This window comes from Penicillium atrosanguineum (assembly GCF_028827265.1).
Source record: "Penicillium atrosanguineum strain IBT 20685 chromosome Unknown utg000003l_segment0_segment0, whole genome shotgun sequence".
Lineage (NCBI taxonomy): Eukaryota > Fungi > Ascomycota > Eurotiomycetes > Eurotiales > Aspergillaceae > Penicillium > Penicillium atrosanguineum.
The window spans coordinates 4,405,307-4,421,445 of NW_026623135.1; the positions used below are offsets into that span (position 1 = coordinate 4,405,307).

Sequence of the window (16,139 nt, forward strand, 5' to 3'; positions counted from 1 at the left end):
GCCAAAGCCTTCGCCGACGCAAGCTAATGAACACGAACCAAGTTACCCAATAGATACCCAAACCTACATCAAGCATTGAGGACTCATACCTACCAAACCAATCCCAATAAAACCATGAAGCGCGCGGCAATGTCGACGCGGTGCTTATCAACCTCGGTGCATTGACGCATACTAGTGTTCCGCTGCGGCATGCGCTGACTGAAACGGACATTCCGTTTATTGAGATTCATATTACGAATGTTTATACTAGAGAGGAATTCAGACATGATAATTATTTATCTAAAAAGGCGGCTGCTATTGTTGTTGGGTTGGAGGTTTATGGGTATGAGGTTGGGGTTGAACTTTTAGCGAGAAGTATTGCTAAGAGTGCTTAGGATGGAAGTTGTGGGGTGATCTGATTTTGATAGGACACCAGGGGCAGAGTGTTTGATAATTCGAGAGCTACGAGGTTGAGTAAGAGAATATTGCTTGTCACGGGCGGCTAGTGAAGGCCCCCGGATGAGATCATCTTCAATTCAGAATCTCCTAATAAAACACTTTAACGTCATAGTTTACATAAAAGCCATGATCACCCTTTAGCGTCGTCGGCACTATCAGTATTGAAATCACTGGCGCTGCCGCGTCGAAGGGAGAGAACGTTCTTGTTCGCCAGTTCGTCGGCGGTGCGTTCTGCAGCACGCCAGCGCTTGACGGCCTGCTCGACGTCCTCGAACATCTCCATTGAATCCTGGATGATGCCACCTTCGTCGCCTTCTGACTGCGTGCTCTCACGAGTACCACGGTCACTGATCATGGGGAAAGCAGGGCCGAAGCCACGCTCAGCAGCTGGGTTGTACATGATTGCATTGGCAAACATGCGGATGAACTCCTTTTCCAGCTGCGAAGAGTTCACGATACCCTTTGGAGGCACGAGATCTTCGGTCTTTGGCAGCATGAGGGCATTATGCTTGGAAGGTGTCCCTACGGCAGGAGCGGGTGATTCGCCATCGCCTGCGGGTGTACTGACAGCCTCTGTCGCCGCAACCACAGCTTTGCTTCCCTGGTGCACGGCAGATTTGATAGACTTCAGGTCTTGAGGTCGGTAAATAAGATCGTGGTAGCCTGGGGCATCACGTTCCCCGATGGGTTTTGCGAAGATGGAAGCAAGCTTATGGGTGGTCACATCGTTCAAAATCGGTGCTGCAGTCCGGTGGAAACCGCGTGTACACATAACGTAGCGGGTATCGACCCTAGGGGCCTCCATGGGTGTAGATTCTGGCTCCAATGCTTCGCTAGTACCTCGCTTGCGTTTAGAGCGACTTTTCGTGACTTGATCATCCGTATCAACCACAGCACCCTTGCGGCGGCTAGTAGCCCGCGAAGCCTCGACTTCTGGAGACATTCCTCTTGGGGTCGCAGAACGCCCACGGCTTGGCGACGATGCAGTGCTTGCCGCACGTGTCCGTCGAGTGGATGTTTTCTCGGATTTAATATTAGATCCAGACTTGCCCTCTGGCTGGCCACGTCGAGACTTTCGTTCTCGGGGGGTCGACTCATCCATAGCATCGGGAGATGAAGCTCGGTCACTTATCGGACTGACGTCTCCTGGACCTGGACGTGCGGGTGATACTGGAGATTCAGCAACGCTCGCACGCGGTGTCATCTTCCATGGCGTGGAAGAGCCTGGTGTATCAATGGATAGGCGAGGACGCGAGCCCCGGCGATCTGTGTGTGGCGGTATAACGATACTCGGGGTGTGCGAAATACGCGGATGGCCGATAGGCACAGGTGTCTGGGCGCCCGAAGGAAGAGCACCTGGTGTGCTCGGAACATTAGACGGTATTGAGATCTTTTTAGGTGGAAGCTGGATGGAACCGGGTGGGGGTTGTTTCGTAACCACGGAGGTTGGTTGCGCTGGAACAGCTGTGGGAGTGGCGGAATAGGGAGATTGAGGAGATGGATCGAGCTGCCACTGCTGGAAGCTTGATTGGGTAGGAGTTGGTTGCGCCGATCCTGAGGGAACCCCAGGCTTCCCGGCTAGAGGCGTGGCTCCTGGCACATTGGGACGAGGCGCGATCTGAGATGGATGCGGGGCTCTTGCTGCGGCAGGTGTGGCAGGGGCTGTCTCCTGAGCCCGAGGCGCGAGCGACGGGGCATCTGATGTTTGCGTAGGAGTTTGACCATTAACGGCCTGTGGTTGTGTTTGAATGTCGTGAGTTGGTGGTTGCGAAGGAGCTGGGGGCTGAGATTGTTTTGCTTGAGTTTGACCAGCACCATCTCCCAGCGGTTTCTTTGCTTGAGGCGGTTGCACTGGAAAAACTTCAGGGTTTGAGTACTCCCGTCGCAAGGTCTCTTCCTTCACATCCACATCCACATCCATGGGTTCGGCCTCGAGATTGTCCCCAACCTTGACAGCGTCCTTGACACTTGTGCCAAGCGGCTTACTCTCCTCCTTCAAATGCTCGATTTCATCCTTAATCGCAGTATATCTCTTTTCGTCGTCCTTGATCTCCTTCGTTACAAGCTCCTTGTACCGCGCATAGAGATGCGACACGAGCTCTGGAACCAGAACAGCATGTGTAACTCCATCCGATAGCCCCTCTGGTCGCGGGCTGGAGATTTTGCGCTTCTTGGGGTTGCTTGCGCCGGAGCTTTCGGTGGGTCGTACATTCGGTCCGGCCAGAGCATCGCGATCGAACCCATCGCGCAGCAATGTCGCGTAAAGATCCTCCAATGCCTCGACAGTCAAGCGATCGGCACTAAACGCAACATTCTGCCGAACTAACGGGTTGTTTCGCAACGAACTGGAGATTGTCGCGAAGCTCGCCGGTCGCACATCGGACGTGGCCAGGGACTGGAAGAAGAGCAAGGACTCAAAAGGTGTATATGCCGACAGAGGAGGCATTCCCCATTGCCCGCCCGGTCGGCCACTGGCGGTGAGGACGGGGATCGGTGCCACGGTGGTGGAGGGGAGAGGATCGAAAAGGAACGCGGAGCGTGTTCGATCGCGCAGAATCGGTCGGGGACGGGCACAGGGACGGAAACGGCAAGGTTGGGAAGGGTTTGGAAGGGAGGGAGAGCACAAGCGGACACCTCAGTCCATCCACGAGCAGAGCGGCAGGGGGCTCTCAAGGATGAAACTAGGTGAGGAAGGAGTGGATGAGATGAGTGGATTCGTAACTCCCGATGTCCCTGCAAAGTGACACTCGACTCCAAGATTGCAAGACTGCAAGCTGGTGTTTCTGAAAATACTGGAAATACTGAAAATTACATGGGTCACGTGTCATCCCTTGTTGCCGGGAAACAAACCAGTTTCCATCTATCAAGAATGAGTCTTCTCAGTACTTCTCGAAGTATAGTCGGACGTTAAACTATTGCTGCAAGGCATCTCCTATTTCATCCGTAGTCAACCCCGCCCTGGGAAGTTGAATGAAATACCCCCTTTTCGAATCAAGTGGAGAGCTAACCCCCTGAATGAAGCCCCTAAACCACTACGTAGGAGGGACTTAGTGTATCTTAGTTCGCTCATCTTCCCCTGTAATACGATGACACTCCCCTTGCGGTGGAGATGCTCCCTCCGCGATTCTACTAATCAACTAGCAACGTCGACGATCGTCCCTTCTCCTCGACTTCTTTCTTTTCCTCCCCTCCTTCTCTCTCTCTCCGGAAGATTCCCAAAGCTTCAGCCTTGTCCCCGATCACCTCTTCAGTCCGTGCTTTGCGTCCCGGTATGGAGTTTCCGAGTCCCCTGAACATACTAGCTCCCCTCCCGTTCTTAGGGGGGCGCTTATCGAAGTATAACAGGACCAAAACACTGACAACGCCCGCAGTGAACTCGATCGGGGCAGATCATAGTCATCTTTTACCCTTATTCATTTTTACTATTTCAACTGTCCCCCCTGTCTCGACAAGCTCGGATCCGTTATCCTTACGTGATATCTCTATTGCGACCGCTGAGCTGCCCCGCCCGAAACAAGTCGCACATAGCCCCTCTACTCGAAGAGTCCGAGGTCCCCCTTCCGGATTGATTACAGGAAACATGTCCGACATGGAGCAGGAATGGAAGCCCAAGGCTCGGCCTCAGTCGTGCGTGATCTTCCCTTCTGAAATCATATAAAATGGGCGTTGACAAAGAGTGCAGCACCATGGCACAGGCCTTTTCGACAGCGCTCGACAGCGCCTTCTCGTTGGACAGCGACGTCAACAACCTGTCCCTTAGTATTGATCAGAAGTAAGTCCGAGGATCTGTGATAGCTCCCGCAGGCAGGCACCGCTCAGCGCGAGCGCCGTGCTTGACCCAGGGACGAGCCGGGCGCCGAACTAACATCTCCTAGGAAGCAACAGATGATGATCCAAAGCCGCGAGCTCGAAGCTCTCCAACGGCGCATTCGCGAAACTGAAGAGCGTTTGAAGCGCCAGTCGGTCTACGGAACCTCGAGCCAGACCAACCGGGGAGAGGCTCAGACAGTCGGTAAGGATGGCTCAGTTTGATCATCCCCATGCGGTCCGAAATTGTACTTTTTGCCCCGGAAAGTCGTTCTATGCGGGGACTGATATGAGACAGCTCCCTCCGGCAAGACTACCGTCCCTGAGCAGCCTCAGGAGGAGCAAACGGCCAACAAGTCGTGAAGTGCATCAGCGGAAGATTTTGATTCTCTCATTCCCCTTTTGGATTCAGTAATTTTTTATACCACTTTGACCTTTCCGGTGCTTCGCGGGTGGACCTACAGAGGTCCAAGATATTGATTATTGTTGCATGTTTGAAAGCCCTATGTATGTACTTGGGGCTCCGGTCCCCCTTGGCGTAATTGAGTTTTTTTCACCCGTTGCATAGGGTCCAAGGTGACCGGCGTGTAAGAAAGGGAAACCTGAACCTTGGAATCGTCCCCGGCAAGCGCGCGATAAGCAGTCCAGATGCTAATCGACCGCGTGCACGGGCTCTCATTGGGGCGATAGAGAACGTACGCCCGCATCCACTGAGTGACGGCATCACTGCGGCAGTCCCTGCTTTGCTCATTTTTCTGTGGAGCTTGACAGCTCCAGGCCTGTGCGGAGTACAAACGCATCTGCCCCTCCTCTCTTCTTCTTCTTCCTCTTCCTCTTTTTCTTCTCTCTCAAGTTTTATCTCTTCTTTGAGTCGTCCTTGGTTCTCTGCAATTACCCCGTGGTCGATTCAGACCCTCCCTCTCCGCATTCCGGCTCCACCATGGTGCTGATCGACAAGCACGAGTACCTCACCGAGGAGGAGAAACGTCTCAAGGAAGACCGAGAGCGTACTCGCTATTGGAAACGATGGGGTCCCTATGTGGCCGAGCGACAATGGGCAACCGGTGAGTCTGACGCTTAAACGGCTCAAATGCCCGAGTGCGGCTCGCTAATCATTTTACCATTATCCAGTCCGTGAGGATTATTCGTAAGTTTGGAATCGATCAGAGCGTGGGTCTATGAACGTAACTAACGATCATCAGCGAGGATGGAGACGCTTGGAGCTGTAAGTTGCAACTGGTCAAACTGCGGGGATCATAGCTGACCTGGTGGAGACTTTTCCCACGATCATGCACGGTCGCGCACCTTTCGTTGGGGCGAAGACGGAATCGCCGGTGTATCCGATACCCACGGCCTGCAGAATATTGCATTTACATTTTGGAACGGTGAAGAGTGAGTCTGCTCCCTCCCTTTTGCACGTGCCGGCCTGACTTGCGACTAGCGATTTCCTGAAGGAGCGTCTCTTCGGTCTATCAAACCCTCAAGGTAACCATGGTGAGAGTATCAAGGAAGCCCATTTCCACGTCGATAACACCCCCACCGTAAGTACTGTCCCTGAACATCTCATCGCCGGCGTTAACGTGTCCTGCAGCATTCCTACATGAAATTTCTTTACAAGTATCCCCAAAAGAAGTTTCCCTATCAGGACCTGATTGACGAGAATGCCAAGCGGTCGCGTCTGGAGAAGGAATACCAGATCCTTGATACCGGTATCTTCGATGACAATCGCTACTGGGACATCTTCATTGAGACCGCCAAGGAAGCGGACAAGGAGGAGGAGCTTATCTTCCGTGTCATTGCATACAACCGTGGCCCTGAGCCGGCTCCCTTACATATCATTCCCCACGTCTGGTTCCGAAACACCTGGTCCTGGGAGAAGGAACAAGCAAAGCCATCGATCAAGAAGGACGGCGACCGCACTGCCAAGTCAACTCACAAAACACTCGGTGACCGATATGCGTGCTTCGCCCCTTCGCCCCCTGTTGGTTCCAGTGATGACGATATTCAGCCCACTCTGCTTTTCACGGATAACGAGAGCAACAACAAGAAGCTCTGGGGCACCGAGAACGAGCACCCCTACGTGAAGGATGCTTTCCACAACTACATCGTCGACGATGAGAAAGATGCCGTCAATCCTGACAACGAGGGTACCAAGGCTGCCGCGTGGTATGCCTTTGATGGAGACGACATGGTCCCTCCCGGGGAATGTGCCGTCGTCCGCTTCCGCTTCTCTCAGAAGAAGGAGGAATTCGTGGATGAGGAAGTCCTCGATGATGTGATCGAGCAGCGTCGCGCCGACGCTGATGACTTTTACTACCGTATCAACCCACTTCCCATGAGCGAGGACCTGCGCAACATCCAGCGTCAGGCATTCTCGGGTATGATGTGGTGCAAGCAATACTACAACTTCATTTGGGATCAATGGAGTAATGGTGATTCTGGTGAGATTCCCCCGCCGCCAGGCCGAAAAGGTATTCGCAACGAGCAGTGGCGCCACCTGTATATCGACGATATCCTGTCGATGCCGGACTCGTGGGAGTACCCGTTCTTCGCGGCATGGGATACCGCGTTTCACTGTATTCCTCTGGCAATGATCGATCCGGACTTCGCGAAGAAGCAACTCGACCTTATGACCAGGGAGTGGTATATGCACCCCAATGGCCAACTGCCTGCGTATGAATGGAACTTCGGAGATGTCAACCCACCCGTGCATGCCTGGGCCGTCTTCCGCACGTTCAAGATTGAGCGTAAGATGTACGGCCGCCAGGATTTGGATTTCCTCGAGCGCGTCTTCCAGAAGTTGCTGCTCAACTTCACCTGGTGGGTTAACCGCAAGGATTCAGATGGGAAGAACGTGTTCGAGGGAGGCTTCCTGGGTCTGGATAACATTGGTTTGTTCAACCGCTCTGAGCCTCTGCCGACTGGTGGTGTGCTCGAACAGGCCGACAGTACTGGCTGGATGGCCTTCTACTGTTTGTGCATGCTCAACATTGCCTTGGAGCTTGCCAAGCATCGGAGAACCTACGAAGACAGTGAGTTTGATCGAAATTCAAAGCGCCCTCTGTACTAACATCATTCCAGTTGCGTCCAAGTTCTTCGAGCACTTCATCCTTATCAGTGATGCTATGACTTTCCGCAATGGCGATGACAAGGTCCAGTCTCTCTGGAATGAGGAGGATGAGTACGTCAGAAGATAAAACATTTTACACAGTGAAGACTAACTCTTCCAGGTTCTACTATGATGCCATTTCCTATGGTGGCCCATGGACTCAGCAGCTACCCATTCGGTCATTGGTTGGCCTGATCCCACTCTATGCTGTCCTGACTCTGGAGCCGGAGATCATCAAGAAGTTCCCTTCGTTCAAGCGCAGACTTGATTGGTTCATTGAGAACAAATCAGATATTGCCGAGCGTAACATTGCCAGCATGAAGCATCGCGGTAAAGATGACCGACTCCTGTTGGCTCTTGTCAGCAAGGACCGCCTGGAGAAGATTTTGAAGCGTATGCTCGACGAGACCGAGTTCTTGTCCGAGCACGGCATCCGATCCATGTCCAAGTTCCACGAGGAGAGCCCCTACTCTATGGACGTCAATGGCCAGACCTTCAAAGTGGAATACGTTCCCGGTGATTCGAACAGCTCTCTGTTCGGCGGTAACAGTAACTGGCGCGGACCGATCTGGCTGTGTGTCAACTTCCTGCTCGTCGAGTCTCTGCTTCGCTTCTACATGTTCTACGGCGATTCTTTCAAGGTCGAATGTCCCACTGGCTCAGGTGACTACATGCATCTAGGCCAGGTCGCTGAGGAGCTTCAACACAGAATGCAGCATCTCTTCGCTCGCAACGACGAGGGCCGTCGTGCCATCAACGCGCACTCCGATCTGCTCGACTTTGATGAGCACTGGAAGGACTACCTCTGGTTCCACGAGTTCTTTGATGGTGATACCGGCCGCGGTCTCGGAACTTCCCACCAGTGCGGTTGGACTGGTCTCATCGCCAAGGTCATCCACGACACTGGGTAAGCAATTCTTCTTTCACGCATGCCTTAAATCAAACATAACTAACATCTCCCAGTCTCAACTGTCGTCTCCCTCAAACTCCCCGCTCCCCATTCGCTGCCGCCTCCCACTACTTCGACGACATCTTCTCTCGTACTGGCCGCCCCGGGATGTCTAGACGTCCCACTGTCCGACGCTCCTCAACCACCCGCTCCATCGGCAACCGCAGCGACTTCCACTCCACGCCCGGCGACGCCACCCCAGGTGCCTCCTCGACCTTGGACGACGACGACGACTACGACACTAGCAGACCAGCCAGCCGCCGCGGAAGCACAAATGGAGCAGCAGACGAGCATCTCGATCACTACGTTGAGAGCCAGCTTCAGCGCGTCCGTAGTTCCGCCTCGCTCGGCGCATTCGAGGATGAGCTTGAGACACAGGCGGATCAGGAGAATGGAAATAGAAATGGAAACGGTCACACTTAATGAATATGCTTGATTGTTTTGAGTCTTGCATTCTATTTCGGTGGGTAGATTCATGAGTTTCTTTTTTCTTTTCCTTTGTCATGACACGCTCATATACGTCTAATGGATGTCTTTCTTCAGAGGTCAAATCTTTCCCTGGATATTTTATACGAGACTATAGTAAGAATGCATTTTGAGCCTTTATTTGCTATCTCTTCGCTTGAGCCGTTGGGGACTCCGGGGTCCTCTACGGGTGTTAGTTAGGATGTAGTGAGTGATTTGTGTAGAGCCCCAGGGAGATGATACAGGGGTCATACGATTAGTAGGAATTTGCAGACTACGGCCAGATGTTTAGTGTAATAGAAGTAGTTCTAAATTCGCAGTGACTGGTCATATCAAGATGTATTCAAAGCCTTCTAGAGGGATGCCTTTAAAAAGGGACAAACTGAGGTCTAGCAAGAGCTCTAACGATGTGCCTAAGGGATGTCGAGCAAAGAGTTAAAGAGCTCAGTGTGGAAGAGGCTCCTTTAGGTTAGGTATCTTCTCGAAAGGGCGGTAGGTTCTGTATATCTCCGAACACCCCGTTATGATCCTTCTGAGGCATATAGTTCCCGATATCCCACGAGCATTGAGCTATGGCTCGATTAATTAGCTTATCTCATGCATGACCTATAGAGATGTCGTGTAGCAAGCTATGCAAAGGCTAAAAGGGAAGGAACAATATAACGTGAGTAACCCTTCTGGCGCGGTCCATTTATATTAAACAAGAACATTTTCTCGAAAAGCAGTAGGATTGGTAGATAGCAGGGGAAGGAAGAGCAAAGGGCAGAACCATTAAGACTGACTGCCCAGGCGGACGGCCGACGATCTTGGGATAATGAAAGGGGTACAAGGTTACACCAAACAATTAACACAAGAAATATAATCGTAGAGTATGATAAGTTACAAAATATATCACCAGATAGATATCCAAATTCCACGAGCATTACATGCAAGCTGTGGATCGTTCCTCTTGCACTTAAAGAATACCGGCCAACCAAAAAGGCAAACCCAGTCGTAACGGGCAATTCACAGATTACAGACAGGTTTGTTTATATCCAAGCATCTAGCTATTTCCTCAAAAATGTCAAAACCGAAAGACACAGCGCATCTACTCCAACCTTCATTGTTGGTTGTATAACAGGAGCAAAAAGAGCGGAGTGGTTTCCAGGGATTTCCTCTCCCGAGCTTTGTGCATTATCCCAAATCTCTGGATCAATGCACCCAGTGAGCCAGAAAACGCTTGGAATGTTTCGGCAGGTGGCCAACGTAGAGAAGTCTTCGCTGACGTTCGTCCTGGGTGTATCAGCGTCAAAGCTATCAAAGTGACTTTCGAATGATGCAGCCACTAAAGATGCCAGGTCGCTGTCATTGTTAGTGGGCGGGAATCGTCTTGTCGGCGTGAACACGGGCGGCTTGGGCGAGCCACTCGCGGCACACTCGGCCTCAACAATGCGCTTGATCGCCAAGATGAGCTTCTCTCGAGTCTCTAACTTGGCACTCCGGAAATCAACCCCAAGCTCAGCCCTGTCCGCAATGATGTTCTCTGTCTGCCCAGCTTGAAGACTGCCGACGGTCAAGACAGCAAGATCACTTGGGTCAATCTCTCGGCTCACAATGCTCTGCAGTCTCACAACAATATGCGCAGCCAAAAGGACGGGATCCACGGTCTGGTGCGGCTGTGATCCGTGGCCGCCACGCCCGAACACCGTGATTTTCATACTATCAGCAGCAGCCATGATCGTTCCGGGACGTGATCCAATGGTCCCAGCACGCATTCGCATGACATGCTGACCAAAGACATAATCTGGGACGGGGATCTTTGAGTAAAGATCATCGTCAACCATGGCCTGTGCACCTCCGCCTCGCTCTTCATCGGGCTGGAACAGCGTGATCAGAGTCCCGCTCCACGCGTCTTGCATTTTCACGAGAGTCTCAGCAGCGGCAAGAAGACATGTCATGTGCATGTCGTGTCCGCAGGCATGCATAACCGGCTTCTCAATGCCGTCTGCATCGCGCATAGTCACGGAGCTCGCATAGGGGAGCCCGGTGAGCTCCTTGACGGGAAGTGCATCCATGTCCGCTCGCAGAAGAACAGTCTTTCCAGGACCATTCTTGAAGACCCCTACTAGTCCATAGCCTCCAATATTGATTTGAATGTCAAAGACTTTCAATTGGGCCAGATGGGCAGCTACCTTTTCCGATGTAGACTTCTCTTGGCGCGATAGTTCAGGATGCAAATGGAAGTCTTTGTAGACATCTTCGTAAGGAGCCAAGTCCAAAGAGCCCGTTCTCAGGAGGTCTGATAAACTTGCTTTGGCCATTTTGGTGCCTGCGGGGAATGTGTTATGAAAGTTGAGGGGGAAGCTTCCTGAACTCGGGCAGTTGAGTCAGACCCATTGGAAGGGCTTCCCCGAGGATCCACTGCTGACAAGGCGTACCCGCTCAACTCCAATACAAAAAGGTGGATGAGAGTCTTTATGGGGGGGCCGACCCGTCAAATTTTGATTAATGCAGGCATCTGGATGTGTATCACTTCCACTACACCATGGAAAGCTCTTCGGAGAAATCGACCGTAGAGTCAGGAGTAGCAATCCTCCTTCAAAGAGATGTCTAGCCTAGATGCTGGAAGAAGACATTTAGTGCGTCTCTCAGAGATGATCCCTCATCGAATAGAGGCTATTAACAAACCTCAGTTTTGGTACACCCTTTATGAGATCGCCCTAAATATGACATGAGCCGAAGGTGTTGACGGCGCCTCCGCGTCTAGCGATGAAAGGAACAATACTAACGGAACATATTGTTCTTGATACTTCTGTATCTGGGGAACCTTTGTTAAATATTGAAAGTACAGCTAATCTCTACCCAGTTTAATTTCACGGCCCTAAGGTTCCTGCAGAAAACCCTGAGCTTGGATTTATGCTCATTGATGTTGATGCTATTATTAGGACTCCCTTTTTCAATCCTATTCCGATTCATTTGTTCTTTTTTTTCTTTTCAAAGGTGTAGCAATGCAATTGGTTAGGCATACTATGGGGTGTCCATATAAATCGTGTTGCTACTGCTCAAAGGTAATCGCAAATAGCGAGTCTACTTCGTCCGGATTCATGATGAGGATCTCGAAGCTAGAAATATTGTTCTTCCTCATCCTAAACGTGCTACTGCGGACCGTCACAGCATCTTCACTTATCGAAGATTTCTATGCTCTATCTCGCACCCTTCTTTGGTCAGTAGTTTCGCGAACAGCATCCAACCTCCCACCAAAGGCAGATGGCAATGGCCTTTGCGACAGTTACGCTATCCAGGCAACGGATTCTTGCCAAAGCATTGCTCATGCCTATGATATTACTGTGGCCGATATCAAGTCTTGGAACAAGCAGACATATGGCTGGAAAGGCTGCGATGGCATCCAACAGGGCAATTTCATATGCCTCAGTACAGGATTCCCTCCAATGCCGGTCGCACTTCCAGACGCCACTTGTGGTCCTCAAGTACCTGGAACAGCACGACCAAGCAAGTACGCTGCTCTGGCTTCTCTAAATCCCTGTCCATCGGGCAAATGTGTGAGTCTTGTGTGGTTTGACTTCTTTCCTTGCAACTTAATCTAACAATTCTTCAGTGCATCTCATCCGGTACATGCTCGACTATCTCAGATGTCTGCTCTTCGAGCCATTGCATCTCGAATTGTGGAACAAAAGTGACGAATAAAACCACAATGGAGAAAACTACAAAGACTACAAAAGACGGTGCAGAGACCAAGACCACAGCCAAAGTTGAAACCATAAGTACAAAAGCAGAATCGACAACAACCAAAGTGGAGACTACTTCAACTACAAAGGCTGCCGCAACTACAGCCGTAGACGCGCCCAACAAATGGACACTCACAGCCTACACTGGCGATGATTGTGGCGACGATTACGATCTCATTGAGTTACATGGTGCAGAAGTTTCGGAATGCTATAATGTCCGAGATCTCGGCACTGAGGTTGAAGACACCGGCGCTTCTTGCAGGTATTTCACCGACGGTGGGTTCAGTCAGACAAGCTGTGCCTCCAGCCCCACTGGTATGGTCTTTTGGTCTTTTATCGTGATAGGCGGCACTTGCACTATTTACAACGAGAAAGACCGTGATGGTTCGAAGGGTACCAATTTTGAGCTCAAGACGACCAGTGGTTGCAAGAAGGAAGATATGTACCACCCGAATTGGGGCATTGCGTGGGTCTCGTTGAAATGTTCTACGAGCTAAAAGCATGAACCTTTTTCTCTAGTATTGCATTTCCAGATTGATCTTGGTGCATGATCATAAGTACATTCGACACAAATTGAATTTTAATTCTCCTGTTTATGTTCCGTTTGGGACTCAAGTGCTGTAAAAATTAGATTATTCGTGACCTTAGGCTCAAGGTGCCATATGTCCCGTTTCAGGACTCGCATCTGACGCGGGAAACGAAGCTCTTTTTAATCGTAGGTACGGACTACCTCCAACCCTCTTCTGTACAATGGCTTTGGTGTCCGAAGAAAAAGCCATATGGATGCGGGGCTCCAGTTTCCGCTTTGACCCGACTGCAGAGCCGAACCCGATAAAGCGATCACTAGTCGGGAATACTCATTCTAATCTTCGAAAATAACCAAGCTTTGATACTTCTGGACACTTGCCACTTCTTTTGAGATCTCTCCGAAAATCATTCGCTCTACTCTAATTCAGGCATTGAGCTGAAAGGGATCAATCTCCCATTCCACCGCCAAGATGTCCACCGACCCAAAGTTCGACGAACTCCACAAACAACTATTTGAAGAAGGCCTTAAAACCCGCCGCTCTGTTATCGGAGATGCATATGTCGACAGAGCCCTCGAGAACGGCTCGACTGAATTCTCTCGACCAGGGCAAGAGCTCATTACGGAATGGGCCTGGGGAAACGTGTGGGGCAGACCGGGCCTTGCGAAGCGCGATCGCAGTCTGCTCAACATCGGCATGCTGATGGCCCTGAACCGCGGTCCTGAGTTGGCGGTTCATATCCGAGGGGCGCGGAACAATGGGCTCAGTGAGCTTGAGATCCGGGAAGCTATCATTCATGCTACGGTTTATTGCGGTGCTCCTGCTGGGGTGGATGCTATGAAGATTGCCGAGAGAGTGCTGAATGAGATGGCTGAGAATGGGGAGATGGAGCGTGAATTGGGGGGTAGAGCTGCGAAATGAGGGTGAAACATGTCTTTCAATGTTTTAAATTTCGGGATATACCTATCCATCTCCACCTTTGAACTTGGTTGTTTCCTTCATGTCTATCAATTGAAACCTGTTGCTCCCGGAGTTTAGCCTGGCGGATATATACTTCCAAGGTGGGGGGGGGTTTACGGGGTATCTGTGAGGTAGTCATCGTCAACTACGATGTTTCAAATTACCATACATAATTTGGATATCCAACTCAAAGCCCGAGCTTCAGGGCTGTAAGGCCTGTTGATTGAGGGCATGAAGTAGACAAGGTCAATGGAAGTAATCGAGATCATATCCTGACGTAGGGCGGTAACTGGGGCAACGTGGACAGCCCGCGATCGCTATCAAGTTTGGTGGAGCTGAACCCGATAACCTCTCCCTTGCACTTGCGCTTCTTCGGTCTGGATTACGTTCTTTTCTGCATTGCTCACTCCACACCGCACACTGCACACTACACACTTCCAAGGTCTCATTTGGTATGTCGTGCCTTACGGTCCAAATTCCCGCGCAGCGCAACTCACCCTGACATCGGAATGCAGGCACACCCCCGATCAGCGCTCACCCCGCCGCCGCAAATAACAAGGGAGATTCCCAAGAAAATAAGATGGCTTCGTTCATCACCACAATGTCGGTCCCCTCTACTTCTGCCTCATCTCACATGTCGACTCCCTCCGAGACCTCGTCTCATTCCTTATCGCGATCCCCTCCAACCCCTTCCCTCAGTCTGAGCCCGTCGGGCATCTACCAGACCACCCGTACTTCTCATATCCCTCTTCTGGAACCTCCATCCTATCTCTCTCCAGCAGTGCGCGCGCTCAAGCAAGGCTCATATGGACTAACCCCTCCCAGCAATGCGCGGACGCGAGCCCCGTTCAAGCCCCGCTCTGCGGCCAAGGGCACCAGTAGTTACCAGCTCAGACAATTTGCCGAGGCGACTTTGGGAAGTGGCAGTCTGCGCAAGGCTGTCATGCTCCCCGAGGGCGAGGATTCGAGTGAATGGCTTGCTGTGAACAGTATGACACCCTTCGCACCATCGGCAGACAAACGATGCTAATGGAGTTCTGACATTTGATAGTTGTCGATTTCTACAACCAGATAAACCTCCTCTATGGATCCATAACCGAGTTCTGCTCGCCGCAGACATGTCCTGAAATGAAGGCGACCGATGAGTATGGCTTATCGCGAGAAGATAGATCGTAATGAATCCCGGCTTATGATGATCTAGATTCGAATACCTCTGGCAAGACTCGGAGAACTTCAAGCGCCCGACCAAGATGTCCGCACCAGAATACATTGAGCATTTGATGAGTTGGGTACAGAGCAACATCGATAATGAGCAGATGTTCCCTAGCCGAATCGGTATGTATACTCGATGATTGTCCTGGAGTGCCAAGCTCATTTGTTCTCTCGTCTGCAGGCGTTCCATTCCCCAAAACCTTCCCCAGTCTCATCCGCCAGATCTTCAAGCGCTTGTACCGTGTTTACGCTCATATCTACTGCCATCATTACCCGGTAGTCGTGCACCTCGGTCTTGAGCCTCACCTCAACACCAGCTTCAAACACTATGTCCTGTTTATCGATGAGCACAAGCTGGCTACTGGTAAGGATTACTGGGGGCCTCTGGGTGATCTGGTGGACAGCATGTTGCGCAGTGACTAAAGCGTAGCATGAAGGATATCTTCATATTCTTTGCATGGGAAAGATGCCTGTGATTTCAGAAACTGGACTTTCTGGCGGATGGAGACACAGAAGACATCGTTCCCACCGGCGTTTGGACATGGAGAATACATTATTGCCATTCAGATATGTTGATGGGTTTTCATCGGCGTTTTGACGTTTTGATCGTGTCGGGTTCTCCGGGGAGAATGGACAATGGGGGTTTGCTGTTGTTATTAAACATAGCTATTGCAAAACAATTGACGCGACATATGCCGTTCCGATGTTTACCGTGACCGGAAAGCTGGGCTGTAAGCCTGGTGAGTTGTAATCAGGAACTGAATGTATCAAATAAATCCATAGTTAGTTGAAACAGATCATATTCCAATCCGAGTCTAATACACGCTTTGTTGAGTAAAGAACAAGGATAAGTCTTACTCAAGGAATCTGAAGCTGAACGAAAAAGGAAATCGGACGGATTAGGTCAGCACAGCACGTGACTCGGGAAGAAGTCGGACCTCGAACTC

At 51.1% G+C, this 16,139-nt stretch overlaps 7 protein-coding genes across 7 annotated transcripts; 4 read left to right on the top strand and 3 right to left on the bottom strand.

Moving 5' to 3' along the window:
• Positions 1–23: 23 nt before the first annotated feature.
• On the bottom strand, positions 24–266 carry N7443_005096 (Major facilitator superfamily domain general substrate transporter; the record flags this gene model as incomplete). The annotated part of the gene is made up of 2 exons (XM_056885152.1): positions 24–63; positions 94–266. 2 exons carry the CDS (start codon positions 264–266, stop codon positions 24–26), a joined length of 213 nt encoding a protein of 70 aa, XP_056743430.1.
• A 302-nt stretch (positions 267–568) lies between these two features.
• N7443_005097 (uncharacterized protein) lies at positions 569–2,884 on the bottom strand (the record flags this gene model as incomplete). The annotated part of the gene is made up of 1 exon (XM_056885153.1): positions 569–2,884. The coding sequence occupies one exon, from the start codon at positions 2,882–2,884 to the stop codon at positions 569–571; it is 2,316 nt and encodes a 771-aa protein (XP_056743431.1).
• Positions 2,885–4,018: 1,134 nt separating this feature from the next.
• N7443_005098 (uncharacterized protein) lies at positions 4,019–4,608 on the top strand (the record flags this gene model as incomplete). The annotated part of the gene is made up of 4 exons (XM_056885154.1): positions 4,019–4,065; positions 4,121–4,210; positions 4,314–4,450; positions 4,544–4,608. The coding sequence occupies 4 exons, from the start codon at positions 4,019–4,021 to the stop codon at positions 4,606–4,608; spliced, it is 339 nt and encodes a 112-aa protein (XP_056743432.1).
• Positions 4,609–5,185: 577 nt separating this feature from the next.
• N7443_005099 (uncharacterized protein) lies at positions 5,186–8,726 on the top strand (the record flags this gene model as incomplete). Its single annotated transcript, XM_056885155.1, has 9 exons — positions 5,186–5,309; positions 5,377–5,392; positions 5,448–5,470; positions 5,520–5,637; positions 5,687–5,786; positions 5,837–7,277; positions 7,327–7,426; positions 7,476–8,261; positions 8,318–8,726. The coding sequence occupies 9 exons, from the start codon at positions 5,186–5,188 to the stop codon at positions 8,724–8,726; spliced, it is 3,117 nt and encodes a 1,038-aa protein (XP_056743433.1).
• Positions 8,727–9,814: 1,088 nt separating this feature from the next.
• Positions 9,815–11,068, bottom strand: N7443_005100 (M20 family metallopeptidase; the record flags this gene model as incomplete). Its single annotated transcript, XM_056885156.1, has 1 exon — positions 9,815–11,068. One exon carries the CDS (start codon positions 11,066–11,068, stop codon positions 9,815–9,817), a length of 1,254 nt encoding a protein of 417 aa, XP_056743434.1.
• Positions 11,069–11,854: 786 nt separating this feature from the next.
• On the top strand, positions 11,855–12,990 carry N7443_005101 (LysM peptidoglycan-binding domain-containing protein; the record flags this gene model as incomplete). The annotated part of the gene is made up of 2 exons (XM_056885157.1): positions 11,855–12,307; positions 12,364–12,990. The coding sequence occupies 2 exons, from the start codon at positions 11,855–11,857 to the stop codon at positions 12,988–12,990; spliced, it is 1,080 nt and encodes a 359-aa protein (XP_056743435.1).
• Positions 12,991–13,491: 501 nt separating this feature from the next.
• N7443_005102 (uncharacterized protein) lies at positions 13,492–15,615 on the top strand (the record flags this gene model as incomplete). Its single annotated transcript, XM_056885158.1, has 5 exons — positions 13,492–13,924; positions 14,496–14,969; positions 15,032–15,125; positions 15,182–15,315; positions 15,374–15,615. 5 exons carry the CDS (start codon positions 13,492–13,494, stop codon positions 15,613–15,615), a joined length of 1,377 nt encoding a protein of 458 aa, XP_056743436.1.
• Between the last annotated feature and the right edge of the window lie 524 nt (positions 15,616–16,139).